Consider the following 19,283-nt stretch of genomic DNA (forward strand, 5'->3'; position numbering starts at 1 on the left):
TTTATTGCATGGAATAATCAGAGCCTTTTTAGTGAGACGAGTTATTTTCAGTGACAGCAGGTCATTTCTGTACAGCACTTCACTACCTGCAAATATCGCAGACTGCAAAAAAATAAAGGATGTGGTGGTGAATAGCAGTCTGGGTCGTGCGTAAAAACCGCTTTGATTCACTACACTGGACATTGGAGCAGAGCAGAAGGTAATTAATCGCCAAGTAAGATTTCCGCACCACACCTGCACCACTGCGCCGAAACACACACTTATTTATGACTGCTGTTTCATTTGCCATTTTTAAGATATTAGGGAGAATATACGAGGTACTTAAATATAACATTTACTTAAACGTCTTTTAAAAATAGACTGGTTTTACGTTCTTTCCACACAAATATGGATCATGTGATTTAAGCTACAAACTTCGTGACTTCTTTCACCACAAGAGAGAAAATGAACCACATGATTGAGTTATTCCCGATTTACCGTCTTGTCTTTTGTTAAAATAAAACTGTTGAAACGTTATGCAGTTCACCTGCTACTGAGATTTACAACAAGCGTTTTTCCGAGACAGACAGATAGACGGTCAGACAGATAGTTAGTCAGATAGACAGATATTTAAAGACTTTCTTAGGGCTTAAGGAAAAAATATCTGGAAACATCTACCACAAGCTCTATTTTTGCTCAAAGATCGATTCCTCTTCAGAGACCAAGTAAGAGTTTAAGGACAAACACTGGACACCTTTAAATTGATCTGTTTTGGTGTGAAGAAAAAATGAAACCTTCTGAAGATGTGTCAATGAAGCAAAAAGGATAAAAATATTATCCTTAAACAGAGTCAAGGTCATGCCATTCTACCAGCAGGTGTAAAGTCAGTGTGTTCAATGTCACTTGTTTTTTAAACTGATGTACAGTTCCCAACAAAACTATTGGAATGGCACGGACAATTAAATTGTTTGTGCTATACACCATGCATAAGACATGTAGGTTTAAGATCAAAGGATGGTTAATGAGATGAGAGTTTAGGACTTTTGCTTTTATTTCTTGACTTAAATAAATAAATAAATAAATAAATAAATAAATAAATAAATAAATAAATAAATAAATAAATAAATAAATAAATAAATATTTATATTAGATGTGTTTAAAAAAGGGGATAAAATATAAGCCAAGCCTGCCACTTACTGACATCACCAGATTGTTGGATTCTTCATTCATAGTGTTTTTCCAGGTTTTTACTGTGGCTTCTTTCAATTGTTTGCTTTTCATTTCAAAATTGTAGTAATAGTACTACTACACCTCTGATTGATTTTCCCTATTTTTTCACACAGACAGCTCTCATATATTCCTGTTTTATCCTTTTTAACAAATGCAGTATTCACAGGGGAAACTGAAGGCTAAAACCAAGAGTAGATGTTTAGCACTATTTATTATTTAAGCAATCAATCTAACACACGTCAGTCACACGTTCCAATAGTTGTGTGGTCTAATACAAAATGTGCTGTGTTCTATGTTGTTTAACATATTTATAAATAAATATCAGGAAATAAACCTGAAATTCTCCTTTCTGATACGAATATCTTTTGACCTCAAATTCAAATATCTTAAGCCTACAGCAAAAAATGAATTGAATTTGAGGTTCCAATCATTTTAGAGGGAACAAACTTGCATATCATATATATGATTTATGAACAAGTACACAAAAGAAGAACATAAACCAAAATAAATAGAAAAATCTAATATACATGAAAAATATTTAAAATTGACACTCAAATATTAAAGAAATTGATCGCCTATAAAATCTCATCCATACTGTACTGTATTTCCACCTGGAACAGATTGTGTTTTCTGACAATTAGGAGAAGCCCACCCGTTTCCTGACCTCCTGCATCACTGGGGCAGCCAGACTGCGGGCTTTCTCTGCTCCCTTGGCTAACACACTCTCCAGGTGGCTCCGGTCAGACTTTAGTCTCTGGATCTCATGTCTGATGGGCTCCAGTTTCTGTACCACAGCTTCTGCCACCACAGTTTTGTACTTGCCAGTGTCCAGCCCTGTGGCTAACCTGACCACATCCTCTACAGTCTGGCCAGTCACAGCTGCATGAATGGACACCAGATTGGCTACACCTGGCCGGTCCACTGGATCAAACGTGACCTCGGATGTGAAATCAGTCACAGCTCTTCGGATTTTAAATACTATGTCGTCAGGGGTGTCAGTAAGGAATATGGTGGCTAACGTCTGTGGATCTGACTTAGACATCTTACAGGAGGGATCTCTTAAAGATTTCACCTTGCGTGTAGAACCTGACAGGGAAAGAGCAAAGATCAAATCAATGTGAAAATGCAGCCCTGAATACACAACATTCTGTTGTGAAGTAAGCTTCACATGATATACAAGTAATTATGTACATTTAACAATGTAAAAATCCTTTATCTTTACACTAGTGGTGCCATAAATCATGACAGCTGAAATATGATATATGAATGCCATGTATAACAATTTGATGCTTTTTATACTGGAAGTGACAGAGGTCTAGTTTAGAAATGAAACAAAATGAAACGAGGTATTTTTAATATGTCAAGTAATAAATAAATTAAAAAACAAGCACTGTTCCAGACCAAGTTCCCATCATTACCCCATCAAAATTAGGTGGAGAAATTGGCAATCTATTATCTCTCCATTATGCTGAAAGAAGAGGAAACGAGAAAGTCCTTTAATCAAAGTGCCATGGCATGCATGATTGTTTTCATATTGTGTTCTTATGATGCATATAATTGAAGAGCATAAAAGGGCCTCCAAGTAGAGCTTGTCCTGCTGCTATTTTAACATAGCAATCTGACTGACCAAGTAAAAGGATACGTTTCCTCGTGTACTGCTGATTGACTGCGTGCGTGCATGGGAACACACAAATGAAACACACACTGCTCAAGTCACTGAGAGAAACATTAAGCACGCATTTAATTAGTGCTGAATGCATATGTTCCTGTTCACTGAGTCACTGTGTGAATCGCCCGCCTTTAATTGTACTTAAAAGCGGAGCAGAAGACATTTAAGATCAAAGATTTGAACTTGAAACAGGATAAAGCAAAAAATTTTACTAAAAAATTGAGTCACTTACTAAGTAGCGCACGAGGTTCAGGAAAAAGCTCTCCATAATTGTTGTTGAAGATACGAGCTAGGTCCTGGGCTAATTCTAAATGCTGGATTTGATCCTCCCCGACAGGTACGTATGTGGATCTGCACAGAAGATTAATAGTCAAAATCTTAAATCAAATCACCAGCATTATTTACACTGTGTACAACAAATGCAACTTGTAAGGTCTTACTTGTAGAGTAATATGTCTGCAGCCTGCAAGACAGGGTAGGTATACAAACCTACACTTCCTTCATTCTTCTGCTTACTCTTCATCTAGGAAGAGAGAGAAGCAGTGAGAGAGAAGTAATAGTAATCCATGTGGATAAAAATACACAGAAGAGTAAAAATGGAAAGGCAACCACAGCACATTGAAACTCCTGGTAGAAACTGTCTATTTGTTCATCTGTACAACGATCCCTCTCTCTTTCACACGTTAACACATTGCAGGTTGCATTCAAAGGCCGTTTTACGCCACGTTTAACATGCACTCAGCTGTTGAGTAAACACCAAGGCCTTCTCCCTGCAGCGAAGAGAGGCTGCTGCCTGAGCATTCCCACACACACGTACACACACGTACACACACACGTACACACACACACACACACGTACACACACACACGTACACACACACACGTACACACACACACACGTACACACACACACGCGCGCGCATACACACACGTATACACACACACACACACACACACGTACACACACATACACACACACGCCGTACACACACACACGCCGTACACACACACACGCCGTACACACACACACGCCGTACACACACACACGCCGTACACACACACACACGCCGTACACACACACACGCCGTACACACACACACGCCGTACACACACACACGCCGTACACACACACACGCCGTACACACACACACGCCGTACACACACACACGCCGTACACACACACACACACACGTACACACACACACACACACGTACACACACACACACACACGTACACACACACACACACACACACACACACACACACACACACACACACACACGTACACACACGTACACACACACACACACGTACACACACACACACACACGTACACACACACACACACACACGTACACACACACACACACACACGTACACACACACACACACACACACGTACACACACACACACACGTACACACACACACACACGTACACACACACACACACGTACACACACACACACACACGTACACACGTACACACACACACACGTACACACACACACACGTACACACACACACACGTACACACACACACACGTACACACACACACGTACGTACACGTACACACACGTACACACACACGTACACACACACGTACACACACACACGTACACACACACACACGTACACACACGTACACACACACGTACACACACACGTACACACACACACACGTACACACACACACACACACACACGTACACACACGTACACACGTACACACACACGTACACACACACGTACACACACACGTACACACACACGTACACACACACGTACACACACACATACACACACACACGCACAGGGAAAGTCAGACGCTTTTTCATCCCTGCCAGGTGCAGGAACAGTACAGCAGGCTGGCATGAGAACCCAGATAAAACCCAGTAATGATCCCCTTCCAGCATTTTTGAGTTTAATTTAATACACTGAGAAAGTAAAATCATTACCTTCCACTGAGGTAGGTGGCGTAGTCGAGGCATGCTAGTAAAGCAGCCCAGAATCCAGGAGAGCTCAGCATGCTCCGAAACCTGCACAGGACAAAGAACCAATATGATGTCACGCTCATAAAAGCCTTCTGTATATACACATATAATGGTATACATCTTGAGATAACCCCTCTGTATGACTATAAGGAGAACAAACAGGCACACATACACACAGATCCAGCACACACAGAAACGCAGCACACCTTCAAACAGATCCCCAGTTAGGAGCCTCTCTCTCCCTCATCTGGTCTAATAACACTAATGCCATTAAATCGGCCCCTCCTCTGGGGCTTAAAGAGTATGGACACTTAAAGAGGTCTTTGCCTCATGCTAAAACCATGTGAGCAAACTCTCATGCAGGGCTATTTGGCAGTGGACATGCTGCCAAAAACTCCAGTTGAGAGAGGAAGAAAAGAGGCACTAAACCCTTCTGCTTCAGAGGATAAAGGTTTATGGGTGCTGGCGACGTGGCCGCCATCTCCGTCGATTACAAAGGGATTCTAAAGACCCTGATGTACTGTGGCAGGAATGAACATTAGGAGCAATTTTACACCACGTTGTGAAGAATTTGTTTGTGCCAAGCTAATACAGGAAAAGGTGTTAGAGGACAATGACTGAAGAAAAGAAAATGATTCCATTTACAAATACAAAAGTTACATAACTTGGAAAATGTTCCAGACAAATATTGATTATTCTTCATCCATATCAACAGTTGAGATGAGAGGCTGAATTTTATATACACTTAGATTTATGGTCCAGTTTCTATAACTCCAAAACTGACAGAAATATTCATATAAATCTCACTCTGTGCCTGTGGATATTATTCCCGTAAAAAGGGGTGTAACCTCAACACGCACACACACACACACACACAAGCGCGCGCTTACACTTAAGATCTGACTGATTTCAGATTGTCACCATTTTTTTCAATGAAGTCAAGTGTTTTCTTTGGACAGCACTTTTATTTTTACATGTGGAACAGTCCTGTGCTAGTGTGTTCAATGGGAGGTCTTCAGCCCTGCCAAGATATGTGGCATGAAGTTAAACTGGAATAAAAACAGAAGTGTGGGAGAGTGTGTGTGTGCGCATGTCTGTGTGTGCGCATGTCTGTGTGTGTAAGAATACCATGCAAACAGAACAACTCTATTCATCCAATCACAGTGTCCTACCAACTACCACCACCACTAATAATAATAACACACACCAGACACATGCACACGCGTCAGGTATCTGAAAACAAGGCCTGTCCAGAGCTTATCCTTGTAACAAATTAATCGTTTTGTTTTTTTTTTAAACTGCTGAGTTGCTGAATACTGTAAGTCTATTATTATCGTCTCCGCTTACTTCATGTGGGTTTCTTTGAAGTAAATGATGGAAATGGTTTTGAACGTTTTCACTGACTAGAGAATTTGTGGAGCCCACAGTTAAGATAGGCATCAGTGAAAAATAAGCATTGAAACAAACCTCAATTAAATAAACATTTACTGATGGCAAGGATTCTCGCCGACTCTTGATTGGTGAGCGTGATAAATTAATCTCCTGGATGACAACGATACTTTTATCATTTTCTTGTCAAGTTAAATATAAACAAGCAATAAACACAACCAAAAACATCTAGATGTGGAGTGAAATTTGAATGTTCTGACATCCGTGCGGCTGATCTTTTATCTTGTTTCAAAAAAGTGTTTGTGTTGTTTATTTTAGCATCTGGAAAAGCTGCTGTGTTGTACAGAGAGGTGTGTGAGACTGACCACAGACTGCTGGAAAAGGATAGAGCGTGTGGGGTCAATGCCACAGGCCAGCAGGCTGGCTGCCATGTCCAGGATATTGTTCTGTAGTAACTCTGGGTTCTGAGGCTGGGTGATAGAGTGCAGATCAACAATGCTGTACAACACTGAGCTGTAGTCATTCTGCATGGCCACCCAGCTCTCCAGAGCTCCGAGATAGTTTCCCAGGTGAGGAATCCCAGTGGGCTGGATTCCTGAGAAGACACGTCCTTCACGGAGGCCCTGCAGAGAGAGACAGATAGACAGAGACAGAGGGAGGAGAGGAGTGTGTGTAAGGGTTAGATTTAATCCATTAAAACAACTCTATATTTCTTAAGAGGTATCAAATAATGTATGATCGAGAACATTTCGGACACAAAGATGATATGGAAATGCAAATAACAAAAGATATATTAGAAAATGATACAGGGGAGAACTGACAAATAAAGAAAGTAGAAGAGGTGAATGAGGAGACACCTGCACTGGCCCTGGAAAGTTAGCCAGGAATTCTGCACAATAGTTTAGGGCTGTTATCAAATTGATAAATCTAATGTGTGTCTCACACACAGGCTGTGTCCCACCGGTGAAGGAGTAGCTCAGTTGAAACAGTCCCTGGCCAATGAAAACACTCCATTTCCAGCAAATGTGTGTGTTTTAATAGGTGTGTGTTTAAGGGCTAACATTCACAGCAGAGATGCAACAAAAGAACGCTACAAAAAGTAAAAGGTCTGGACATTACACTTTGTAGAGCTATTCAGGAAAACTTTAAATCACTTCAAAATATATAGACTGTGAATTCAGCTCCTGCTTTTCCCCCTTTTTTAAAAGAGAAGAGACATGCAGCTTCCTAACTAATGGATCCCTCTGTAAATATGGTTCTGGATTGGAGTGAGCCAGGCTACAGTCAGGTCTGGCACTGCTACCTGAGAGAGTGCCAGGCTAAGCAGCTTGATCGCGTGTAGTCATGGCACATTGCCCACCCCTTAGTGCAGTGATCTGAGGTGAAAAGGGCATGGGGAAATGTAGAGGGCAATTGTAGACTTACCAGCATAAGACAGAAAGAGAACTACATTCAGTCAATATTGATAAGGCTATGGATGCTGAAACACAACACGATGCGCTTTTCCGAGTATCAATTGTCAATTATAAATCCATTCTTATTCACATTAACTGTGTCTGACTGGGTGTTAGAATTTTAATTTATTCTAAATTTATTTGCTTTCACTAACTGCTTTGTCCTGATCACGGTCATGGTGGATCTTCAGCGTACTTCAAGAATACTGGACGTAAGATGGAAGAAATCACCCTGGATGAAACACCAGTTCATCTCGTCACTGTACATAAACGTGCGCACACACCTGGGGTAATTCAGCATAGCCAATCCACCTACCAGCATATTTTATTATACAGTGGGGTAGATTATCATATTATTGGACAGTGAGGTTGAAACTAAAGAACCTAAAGGAAACCCCCCCTCAAAAAACTACAAAGGAAACACCACACCGACAGTAACCCTAGCTCAGGACTCAATCGGGGACCCTGGAGCAGTGAGGTGCAGTACTACCCACTGCACCAGCATGCTGCCCAGATCATTGGCAAACGCTGAATAAAAGACGTATTCCAAAATGCATGGGGTGTTGATGATGATGTGGAATGACATGTTTACCTTACTGAATACCCCAATGCCTACTCAACCGGCTGTAAAACCAATCTTACAAACATTTGAAATATGTCACATTCAACAAAATGTAAAAAAAAAAACCCTCAGTTCTATTCTTTACATGATAACTTGAGCTCAGTCTATGTAAAGTTCCACCTTTCAAATCATATTACTCAGAGTGTGAGACTGCACGCAATCATATAAGCACAGCTCCAAGTTTTCACATTAAATGACACATTATGGCATGTCGAAAGTCTGATATTACCGGCTGATCCAAGGTTATTTTGGCTGAAGGCTAGTCTCCATCTCCCAGTACATCTCCCAGAGTTATTAAGCAGCCAACCTGAAGAAAAGAACAGCTTATTAATGCTGTAGCTAAGTGAGCAGTGATTGCGCAGTGGCCTGGATTCAGAGGGCCTCTCAGAGGTGTCAGGAGTGATTTTAGGGCAGACAGTCTGAGTCTGGCTAATGTGTGTTCTCACCTCGCTCTGACAAACCAAACGCATGTTTCCCTTTCCCCTTCAGGCAGCCATTAGCCTCTCAGACATGGTAATGTGTCATTTGAGACAATCATGCACAAGCTGAAACACAGCTAACCCTAACTACCAAAGGAATAATCATACAATCAGTCATCAAATCTACCAACACCTAGACATGTCTGAACATTATGAAGATGGCAAAGGTCTGATTCCTTTACTAAAACCTTAGCACTGCTATATGAGAAATTGGTAACAATTAAGTTAAAGCTTTGCATGCGTCAACAGAAGAGTCTGTGCTTCAATGCTGAATACCAAAGCTGTAGGGGGTTAAAACATATTCCTAACAAGCTTGTGTCTCTCATTATTTAGATCACTGACCCGTCTAAGAACTTGGGAGAACTTGCCAGGTGCTGTTTCTCCGATGGGGAAATGTTCAGTGGTGTTCACACTGAGAGCGGACCAGATGCAGATGGAAACTCACATTCCCCTCAAACACGCTGTTCTTTCCTTTTTTCACACTATTTTCCTTTTTATAAGCTCATTAACATTAATAGGACACTTCTCTTTGAGTCCTCAGGCTCCATCAACTCAGGTGAAGTACACACTGTTCATATACATTCACTCAATGTCCAAGCTCATTACACTGCGGCTCTTCCACAAGTCCTCAGTACCAGGCGGATTTGGTGGATCTTAAGCATCTTGCCGACTAATGAATTCTAAACTCTTCTCAATAACCCAAGACAAAGGAAAATCTGTGGAACAGGAAACATACTGTGCAAAAATAACTCAGAATTACTCAGAACAACATGCCCATTTTCAGGCACTGCAAAGCCAAATATAGGTATATTATCTCACTGTACAAAAAAATTCTCTGTCTCTATCTATTGAGGAAGCCATCAACTCTACAGGTTTAAATAGCCACCCACTTTCCATTACCTCCATATCTTTCCGCAAGTCACTTGAGGAGTCACTTCCTTTAAATCGATTTGTTCCTGATGACACATGGCAGGTTTATAGTTGTAACTTGGTGCGTTCTCTCCTCGTATTTTACGCAAACAGGCACGACACAGTTCCACCAAAAACAGGTGATGAAAGTTCTTTCCACCAACATTCAGCATATGGTGTAAGCATTAGCCTGTAGTGTGTGACACCAACATATGAATACAGCTTTTTAAACTTGTGCAGTGTGTTAGAATATTTGGCCCGTGTATGAGAGAATGTATACGTAGGTACACTGCATGTACATTCAAGCTGTACTCGTTTGTAACCCTCGCCTTCTGCAGAAAGATTTCACAAGAGGTCAGGCAAATTTGTTTACAATCTATCATCCCTCCTGCACTTCCAATAAAAGAGAAGTCCAGAGGTCATTGTAGTGTTTCAGTTTCATCAGTAATGCATGGCTCATTTCCACACAGTGAAGACGCTGGAAACATGAGCAACAGGGACGGAAAACCAGCGTCACATCCACCACTATGCAAACATTATTAGCTCCAAAAACAGCTCCTCACGATGCTAAAGACTGGAATTGCTGGTTAGGAAAAAACTATTGGATGCTATAATTTATTGCATATTATAGGCAAAAACATGACTTTGTTTCCTTTGCTCCTGCTAGTTCACACACAGACAGAAATTTGGTTTTCATTTTCATATTAGAACAAATATGAATCACAAGCCCTCAACAATACAAGTTCTGGGTATGCATGATGGACATGTGTAAATATCTATAAATAAAATGTGTTTAGTGCTAGAGAAAATTTAATATGCCTACAGTAAAGCATGTTAAACCATGGCACGAGGGTGAGAATCCTCAGTTCTGATTGGGCAGAAGCTTGATTACTTTTTTAGCAGCTGACACTAGTTCTGGTGACAAGGCAAAGCACAGACTTTATATCAATGCTCTCATTTGAGTAGATTATGGTTTTTGTAGTGATTAACTTAGAGACTTGTATGGTGGTTGCTCCATATAAGCAGATTTTTAATAAAATAAACACAAAAACAGGAAAAAAAAACCCTGTAATTAATTGTTTTGTGAGGAAACATGTATTTAACATTTTTATTGTCACTGCTTTGTAACAGCCAACAGTAAATTAGTTCCTGTAGGTTTTCAGAAACAACAATGTCTTCAAGATGGAGGTTTCTCGGTAACATGAGAAGCTCAGATGTTTGTCTGAACTTCAAAAGAATGAAAGAAAACAAAGAGACTATTAGAACACATGATTAAATAAAAAGAACTATTAATAGCTGCTATAATGCAAATAGTAACCAGAGCTTGTTTTATAGGAGCTAAGCAGCATTAAATGGAAAACAAAATAAAAAAGTGATCCATTAATTAGTAAATAAATCGTTAGCATTGGTTAATGGCCGTGGTATAAGAGGAATAAAACACATCAAGACTGAGAAAAATCCACATTCTGCTGTGTTTCATTTATTTACTTATACAGTAAGTCAAGGGCTGGGGTTAAGTTTATTAAAAAGTGCAAACAATCACAAATACTTTAAGCATACCAATATATAAAAAAATTGGTCAAGATAGACCACCTGAAGTGCACTTCAGCATTCTGCACTGAACCGTTTACTATATGATAACTATAAGTATCCACCACTGCAAAGGATTCTCAGCCTAAACGAGTAAGCAATCCATTTAGAGAGGAAAAAACTAAAAGGTGCTACTCACACTGCTTCTACAATTCCTCTGCCCCCTAATAAGCTAAAAAAACACAGCACTCACTGTTAGTGTGTCAGTGTAGCTCTACGCACCCCATTAAAACAAGCATCACACTGAAAAACACGGCCACTCCTGCGGCCTCACTCCCACACCCTCTCACCCGACCCTGCAGGACCAGCCTACCATCATATCCCCGATTCACTGAAATACTGAGTAGGGGAGAAAGTTTAGTGGTCCTACTGCTGCTTTTTAAAATTGTGATACAGTGGGGCACCACATGATTTCTCTGCATTGAAATACACTCAGCTTGAAGCAAAGTGCGAATGACCTAAAATAAAAACAGTGCAAGCAGAATGAAAGGGAACTAGGGGCAGGAAAAAAGTGAGATGGAGCAGATGAACAAGCAGTCGAGCGAGAGAGAGAGAGAGTGAGAGAGAGAGAGAGCGAGAGAGAGATGGAGGGGGGATTTTAGGGGAAGGAGGGCAGTGTTCATGAGGTGGTGGTGGTGGTGGTGGGGTTCAGAAGACGGAACGTTTGATTAAATCTGCGGTTGACATTTCGGACAGGTGAGATTGATGAGGTTCCTCTGTGCTTCACACTGTGCAGAGAGTGCAGGGAGAGGAACAGAAACGTGCAGTGTGGAGAGCCAGGGCCAGGGGCCCTCTCGCACCGTGGGGTCCCTAACCTGATTAATGGCGCTGAAGTCCCTTCAAAAACAGCGCTTGCAGGAGAAAGGGTTGCGCCGCTCTCCAAAAATAACCAGGCCAGGACAGCTGCACCACTACGCACCGCTGCTCGACAAGCCCATGGGGCCGGAGGCCTGAAGCAGAGTAAGAGCCATTTAGCACCACTGACTTTTATTACTATACCGTCCATACACTACTGATCATCTTACAATAGCCACTAAATAGATTACTATTATTGTAAAGGTTTACTATTAGGACAAGTATTCGTATATAAATAAAAATGAGCACCCCTGAGCTTCAGGCATTAAAGACACAGATATTCAGTAGTAGAATAATGACACAATAACTGCAGGTTTTGTCCATTCACTATTAAATATTTTTGCCATTAAATAAAATGCCAACTGACTTAAAGGAAAAGACTGAGGTATTACCCAACTAATAACACTTCAGCCACATAAAACTCACGCCGAGGTAGAAATAACCTACACACACCTCATAAATTAATCAATATATAATTACGGTAATACTCAGGTGTAACGCCGGCCAACATCCTATTCTCCCCCTCGCCATCTTTCCCCATTGCTCACACTGTCTAATTTCCTCCAGTACAAGCAGTGAATGTTGACTTGACTGTAACCCAAAAGTGTGATCGCAGATAGTCTCCTGGTACATTGTAATTAAAAATGTCAGATTTCCTGAAAGTGCAAGTCTACATGGAGGATGATGCAAGACACTACAAGACTCCAGTGAAGTTCAGAGCCCAAACATAATGACTGAATTATCTGGTACAAAAAAATGATTATATATATATATATATATATATATATATATATATATATATATATATATATATATATATATATATATATATATATAGCAGTTATATATATATGTATAAAATAAGTCTACAAAATCTAGGAATATCTTTAAGGCTTCATTCATACTTTACCGTGATGAACCTAATAATAACAGTGCAGAGAGAGTTAAAGTGCTTAAGTGACATGTAAAAACAAATTATTATTATATAAATGATATAATTCATTTAATAAGTTCTGCATGATGTACGGTTCTCGTCCTCTTGTTCTTTCTCCTGCGTACTACAGAGAGGCGGGTTAATGGTTTTAACTGACATGAGAGTGAGTACGTCTGGAGCTTATGGAGAATTAGGATCCGTTTCCTCTGTGTAAAGGCGCAGGGCTGACATGACTGATAACAGCCATTAAGACCACAGGCGATTAAGAGCTGCATAGGGAACACTATGTTTTATCACACAGTCAGAGATCTGTGGCCCTCAGAGGCCCATTGCCAGGCTGTACAACACGCACAAGGCCAAGCAGAACAATTTCAAATATTCACTTAGAGAAGGAAAATCTAAGAAGTTAAAATGACTTTAGCCCATGGAAATGGAGTATTAAACCCCTCTTCTATAGATCATTACGGACAGCTCAACTAAGCTTTGACATTAAAACTAAACTGCAATGTCATGTGAGAGAATGACAACTTTAATACTGACTTTCAAAATAAAATTAAAAATAAATAAATAAAATAAAGTTATGTATGCTGAAATTAAAAACCATGGATTTTTTTTTTCTTCAAAAAAAATGTTTACTTACCATCTGAGATTTTATTAGGTTAAGTTTCTAGTTCCAGACATTCTGAACATGGAGCATATAGTTCACCTCAATATTGGTCTACCATGGTTAAAATGTCTTTTTATAAACTTTCCCTGCCAAGAATACACTCAACGTTTTGACGCACATCACACCCTGGGGCATTGTGAATGTCCACGTTTGTGTTCAGTCGGCCACATTTGGAGAAAATTAAAACAAAAAACGAAAACACCTCGTTTCTGATGTTGTTGCTGTTAATGAAGGGGTGATGTGATGGTTTCGAGGGCTTTGCCACTAGATCTGTGTAGGCTTCACCCCCCGCCGTCACGGCACACACCTCTCCAGCATCCCTAGTGACACGCTGCCTAACAAAACACAGACGGGCTGGCGGTCAGCACACATTCCATCACACCGAGCGCGCTGCAGCCTTCAAGCAACTCAGCTCGTCAATCACGTACAGAGACAGGCCTGAGCTGCAAAGGTGCACTTCAAACACTCCAGAGCACACTTACGCCTCTGTAATTAGGCCATTGTAGTACTTAATCTCAGCTGCCACTGAAACAAGTGACTCGAATTATGAACATACACGAATTAACATACTCAGGTGTAGTCTGTTCATGGAGATGTGAGGATTTTAAAAAGGTCTTTCTTCTGAGAACACCAGGCTTATATGTTCGTATATTCAGCATTCTTATAACCTTAATAATCCTTTGCTTTAAACTAAAAAGGGCACAAAAGAACAACAATCTCAAACACTTGACTTGTCAAATACTGATAAAAACCTACCATATAAAAGTGCACTTGATATCAAGTTAGGCAATTACTGACTGCAATCCACTGCCACAACAGCAAAAAAAGACTCAGAGCTCAGTTACACTTGTTCAGTAGACTCATACAGTATCACTGCACATTTTTCATTTTTAAGCTAAAATCACCATAGCATTAACAATTCCCATAATTGCTATACATTGTATGGCCGACGGTTTATAGACACTTGACTATCACACACATTTATGCATGTGTGCTTCTTCCCCAAACTGCTGCCAAAATGTTGGAAGCTCAGACCGGTTTCAGCATGAGACCGGCGTGTCACAATGTAAGCTCCATGGTTTGGAAGCTTGAAGTGGAAGAACTTGAGTGTCCTGCACAAGAGCCCTGACCTCAACCCCACTGAACACCTTTGGGACAAATCTAGGTCTCCACTGCACCCCAGGCTCCATCACTCGACATCATTGCCTGACCTCACTAATACTCTTGGGGTTAAATGAGAGCAAATCCCCATAGCCACACTCTCAACATCTAGTGTAGAGCCTTCCCAGAAGAGCAGAGCTTATTATAACAGCAAAGGGATATAAATCTGTAATGGGATGTTCAGAAAGCACACATTTTTACAAATACATTGTACCAACAAAGCTAAAATTGCATCCAGTAATAATATCTTTGACATTTTCAAGCATTTTCACTCCACTTATGCATTTTGATATTTACATGTTTTTTTTTTTTTAAATATATAATCGAATTTGATCAGCAAGCAGATACACAGCACTTGAGCTAGGTTCTTCAGATTGATGTTTAATGCATACTTTCAGAGAATTATGAAGAAAATGTTCATACCTGGTGCCTTGTAATTTACATGAATAATTTTAGCTTAAAAACTGTGACTTATGTTAGTTATGATAGAGGGTATTGTTCAAAGAAGTAAAACTCAATGCCAACATCAATGGAGATGCTTTCCAATGGCAACAAGTCTAGTCCTTTATTTTATTAATTTGTTTGCCTCAAGCATCCTTTGTATATACAGAACTGTGCCAAAGCCTCCAAGGCCAAGGCACATGGAAAAAAAGATGCCTTAAACTTAAACTAAACCTTTCTACACAAGAAATCATATCATACATAGCAGCAAACATGAAGAAACTCAGATTTTTAAATGTTTAAAGTTAAGTCACTTTTCCACTGACATTGATTGCTAAATTTTTACTTTTGCTATTGAGGAAAAACTATTTCAGCCTTTTAACTTTCGCTGTAAACTTGACCTTGTTTTGATTATTCCAAAATCTACTCAGTTCATCTGCTGGTTACAATAAGAAATCCAAACAAATCTTACAGAACAATCAACACTCGTTCCTGAAATCTCACACTGAGAATATTGGGCAGAAAGACAGACAGACGAACAGACTAATGAACAGACAGGCAGACGGACAGACAATACAAGACACCCATAATGGACCAGAGGACAATTCATACATCATGCATGGAAAAAAATGAGCAAATGTTTCTAACTGTGTGCAAATGCATGTTCCAGCACCAGTACTATTTCAGTGTCACTGCTGTACTGAGAAAGATCCACACTAGAACGATGCCTGGCACTGTGGTGGTGTCAAAGTATGAGAATTTGCTTACAGAAAGACATGGGCTACAATATACACACACAGAACACTATGAGATATACATAGTGTAGGTATATGTAATAAACCCAATCAGTGGCTACTGACTGTATAATATAGTAAAAGACACATGGAATTTCACATTGCGGGCAAAATGCATGTGAAAATATTTATTCTGTGTAATTAGTTCTGCCATTGTTTGCAAATCACAGTAATCATAACTGCTAAAATACTATAAAAGGAAAACAATAATTTGCTAAATTATATCATAGGTGCAGCAAAAAGCCTTTTCCAACACACCACAAGAAAGAGAACGAAACCTTAATTTTGAACACAAATAAGGATTTAGCAGTAATAGATTTCTTCTATTAAACTCCATCTTACACTCATAACTGAAACATAATATAAACTTTAACTCTGGACTGTCACTTTAACTCTGGACTTGTACAGCACAGTACCACTTTATACATACCATACTGCACATGGACAATAATTAAAAAACATAGGCATTTATGTATATACATTATTTTTCACTTATATTTTCATATTTTATATAGTTTCTTTTTATATAGTTTATACTTTTTTTTATTTATCTACCTCCTTTTGATTATATATTTTTTTTTATCCCAAATTGCATTCCTTATGTTTGAATACCAGACAGATGCAAAAAGCATTTCACTGCATGTCATACTCTGTATGCATGTGTATGTGACAAATAGAATTTGATTTGATATTGTACAAATTCTGTAGGTTGATTGACTTTTTAAATTACAGGATTGATGTTTGAGTAATTTAAAGCACATTTCTCATTAGTGTATCCCACGTGACATTGAATTAATATTTTTTATTTGTTTATTAGTCATTTTTACTAATATAACATTAACCTGCCATGACTATACACAAGGGCACATTAGTACGTGCTCTGTACATACATTAGTACGTGCTCTGTACATACATTAGTACGTGCTCTGTACATACATTAGTACATGATCTGTACATACATTAGTACGTGCTCTGTACATACATTAGTACGTGCTCTGTACATACATTAGTACGTGCTCTGTACATACATTAGTACATGCTCTGTACATACATTAGTACGTGCTCTGTACATACATTAGTACGTGCTCTGTACATACATTAGTACATGCTCTGTACATACATTAGTACGTGCTCTGTACATACATTAGTACATGATCTGTACATACATTAGTACATGATCTGTACATACATTAGTACATGATCTGTACATACATTAGTACATGATCTGTACCTACATTAGTACATGAGCTCTACTTCTTTAGATTTTACTCCTCCCAATTTACTGTTATTAGTGGAATAAAAAGTTAAAATAATAAATGAATATCAAGCATTAAGTCAAACAGGTATCTAAAGCTCCTGCCTACAAACTGCAACACAATCTCTGGATTAATGTGATCCCCACGGTGTTGTTTTACAGTATCTCACGTTCAAGGACACTATGAAAATTCTGCAGAAAAAATGTCTTGGTTTTCAATCTTGTGATGATCAAAACAGATCACACTTAATGTTGATGGTAAAGTTTCAATGTTTTTGGAAGCAAACGCTGACTGATCCAACTACGCCAACGCATTCAAAACGGATACACAATATATATTTAGGATTGTTTTATCACTGTCAGAAAGCGTGTCTGTTCTTTCTGAAGTGACACCATTCATAAATACACAGTGTCCGTTTATTAAATGCGTTAAATAAAAAGGTACACCACGAATACATATAGTGTAGAGATAGAATTAGTTCATACCTTCACTTCTGATGCATTTTGACTGCAAAATGATCTTGTTTTAAGAGTTTTCGTTTGAATGAAACCTAAAATGCGTTTCACGTTCCTACTCATGGAGGCCGCCATCTTGAATTCCCACGCAACGGCTTGTACGGTGTCCCATAAGGTCCACCCGGTCCTTAACCGAACTTATTACAGAACTCACTACGTTATTTTGTCCACAAGGGACACAATCTAACATGTTCAAAAGTTAATGTGAACTAACATGTGTGTGTACAAAATTACATTATAATTTTGAAATAAAGGAATGAACGAATACAATTTTTCAATAATTAAATGAAAATGCAAAGTCCATCGCCTACATTAATTATTTTGATACATCCATATTTAGATACTTAATGAATTTACCAAACATCTGACTATAAAACATTGGCATTGCATGCATGGCATTGATTATCCACAAGCCTGCTAAGTTTTTCTAAGTTCAAATTCTTTTATTATTCTTTCATGTCACATCTGCTCTTAATTTGTCCCACCTTTACATCTGGATCTATTTGTATAATTCCATATTCAGGATCATCTCCTGTGGCAGTCTGTCTCATGAAACTTCAATATCAGTATGTAGATGTAGAAGTAGAACTGTCTGTGCTGTGTAGTGTCTCTTACCCTCATGCCCTCAACCAGACGTATAGCCCCTGGGCTTCCTGGCCACCCAGTAGATATTTTTCACTTTGCACCCACCGGCATTATGAACTTGCTATCAAAAAAAAAAAGATATCTTCTTCACTTGTCCTTTGCTTTTCCATCCAGGAAAGATGGTTGTGTTTAACTTCAGCCTCTTCTTACTTTTCCCACTACCTTAATTTATGGAAGACATTTTTTTGTACAGTGGGTTTTCAAGGGAGTTTTTTTTTTAAAATAGTATCAGTAATAGTTTTGTGCTATGTAAAATATGATATTTGCTGATTTCCTTAATACCTTTCTGTCACTGCATAATTCCCTATGTGAAGTATTAGGCTAAAATTGTAAAAAAAAAAAAAAAAAAAAAAAAAATACACAAATAAATTAAGAAAACCCTTTTACTAGTAGGTGTGTCCAAATATTTTGATTGTTAGTGAACCTTAATTTAATATGAAAAAAAAAAATCCTTCATAGTCAGACTATGTATTTATAGCATATATAGTCAAAATGCTTTTTTTAGTTATAGAAATTCAATAGGAATAGAGTACAGGTTTATAAGCATATTAAAAGTAGTATATTGCATTAAATGTCATATTGTGCTTTGTTTTTTTATTTGTTTGTTTGTTTGTTTGTGATTGATTGATTGATTGATTGATTACTTGTTTGTTTGATTGATTCATTTGATTGAATGATTTTGCCAGGCTCTTGCCATAA

At 38.9% G+C, this 19,283-nt stretch overlaps 1 protein-coding gene across 1 annotated transcript; it reads right to left on the bottom strand.

Moving 5' to 3' along the window:
• Positions 1-1,198: 1,198 nt before the first annotated feature.
• On the bottom strand, positions 1,199-18,071 carry wars2 (tryptophanyl tRNA synthetase 2, mitochondrial). The gene is made up of 6 exons (XM_060877273.1): positions 17,910-18,071; positions 6,628-6,885; positions 4,838-4,918; positions 3,319-3,401; positions 3,111-3,229; positions 1,199-2,295 (listed from the first exon to the last, which is right to left on the bottom strand). The coding sequence occupies exons 1-6, from the start codon at positions 18,012-18,014 to the stop codon at positions 1,847-1,849; spliced, it is 1,095 nt and encodes a 364-aa protein (XP_060733256.1). The 5' UTR covers positions 18,015-18,071; the 3' UTR covers positions 1,199-1,846.
• Between the last annotated feature and the right edge of the window lie 1,212 nt (positions 18,072-19,283).

This window comes from Tachysurus vachellii, chromosome 8 (genome assembly GCF_030014155.1).
Source record: "Tachysurus vachellii isolate PV-2020 chromosome 8, HZAU_Pvac_v1, whole genome shotgun sequence".
Classification (NCBI taxonomy): Eukaryota; Metazoa; Chordata; class Actinopteri; order Siluriformes; family Bagridae; genus Tachysurus; species Tachysurus vachellii.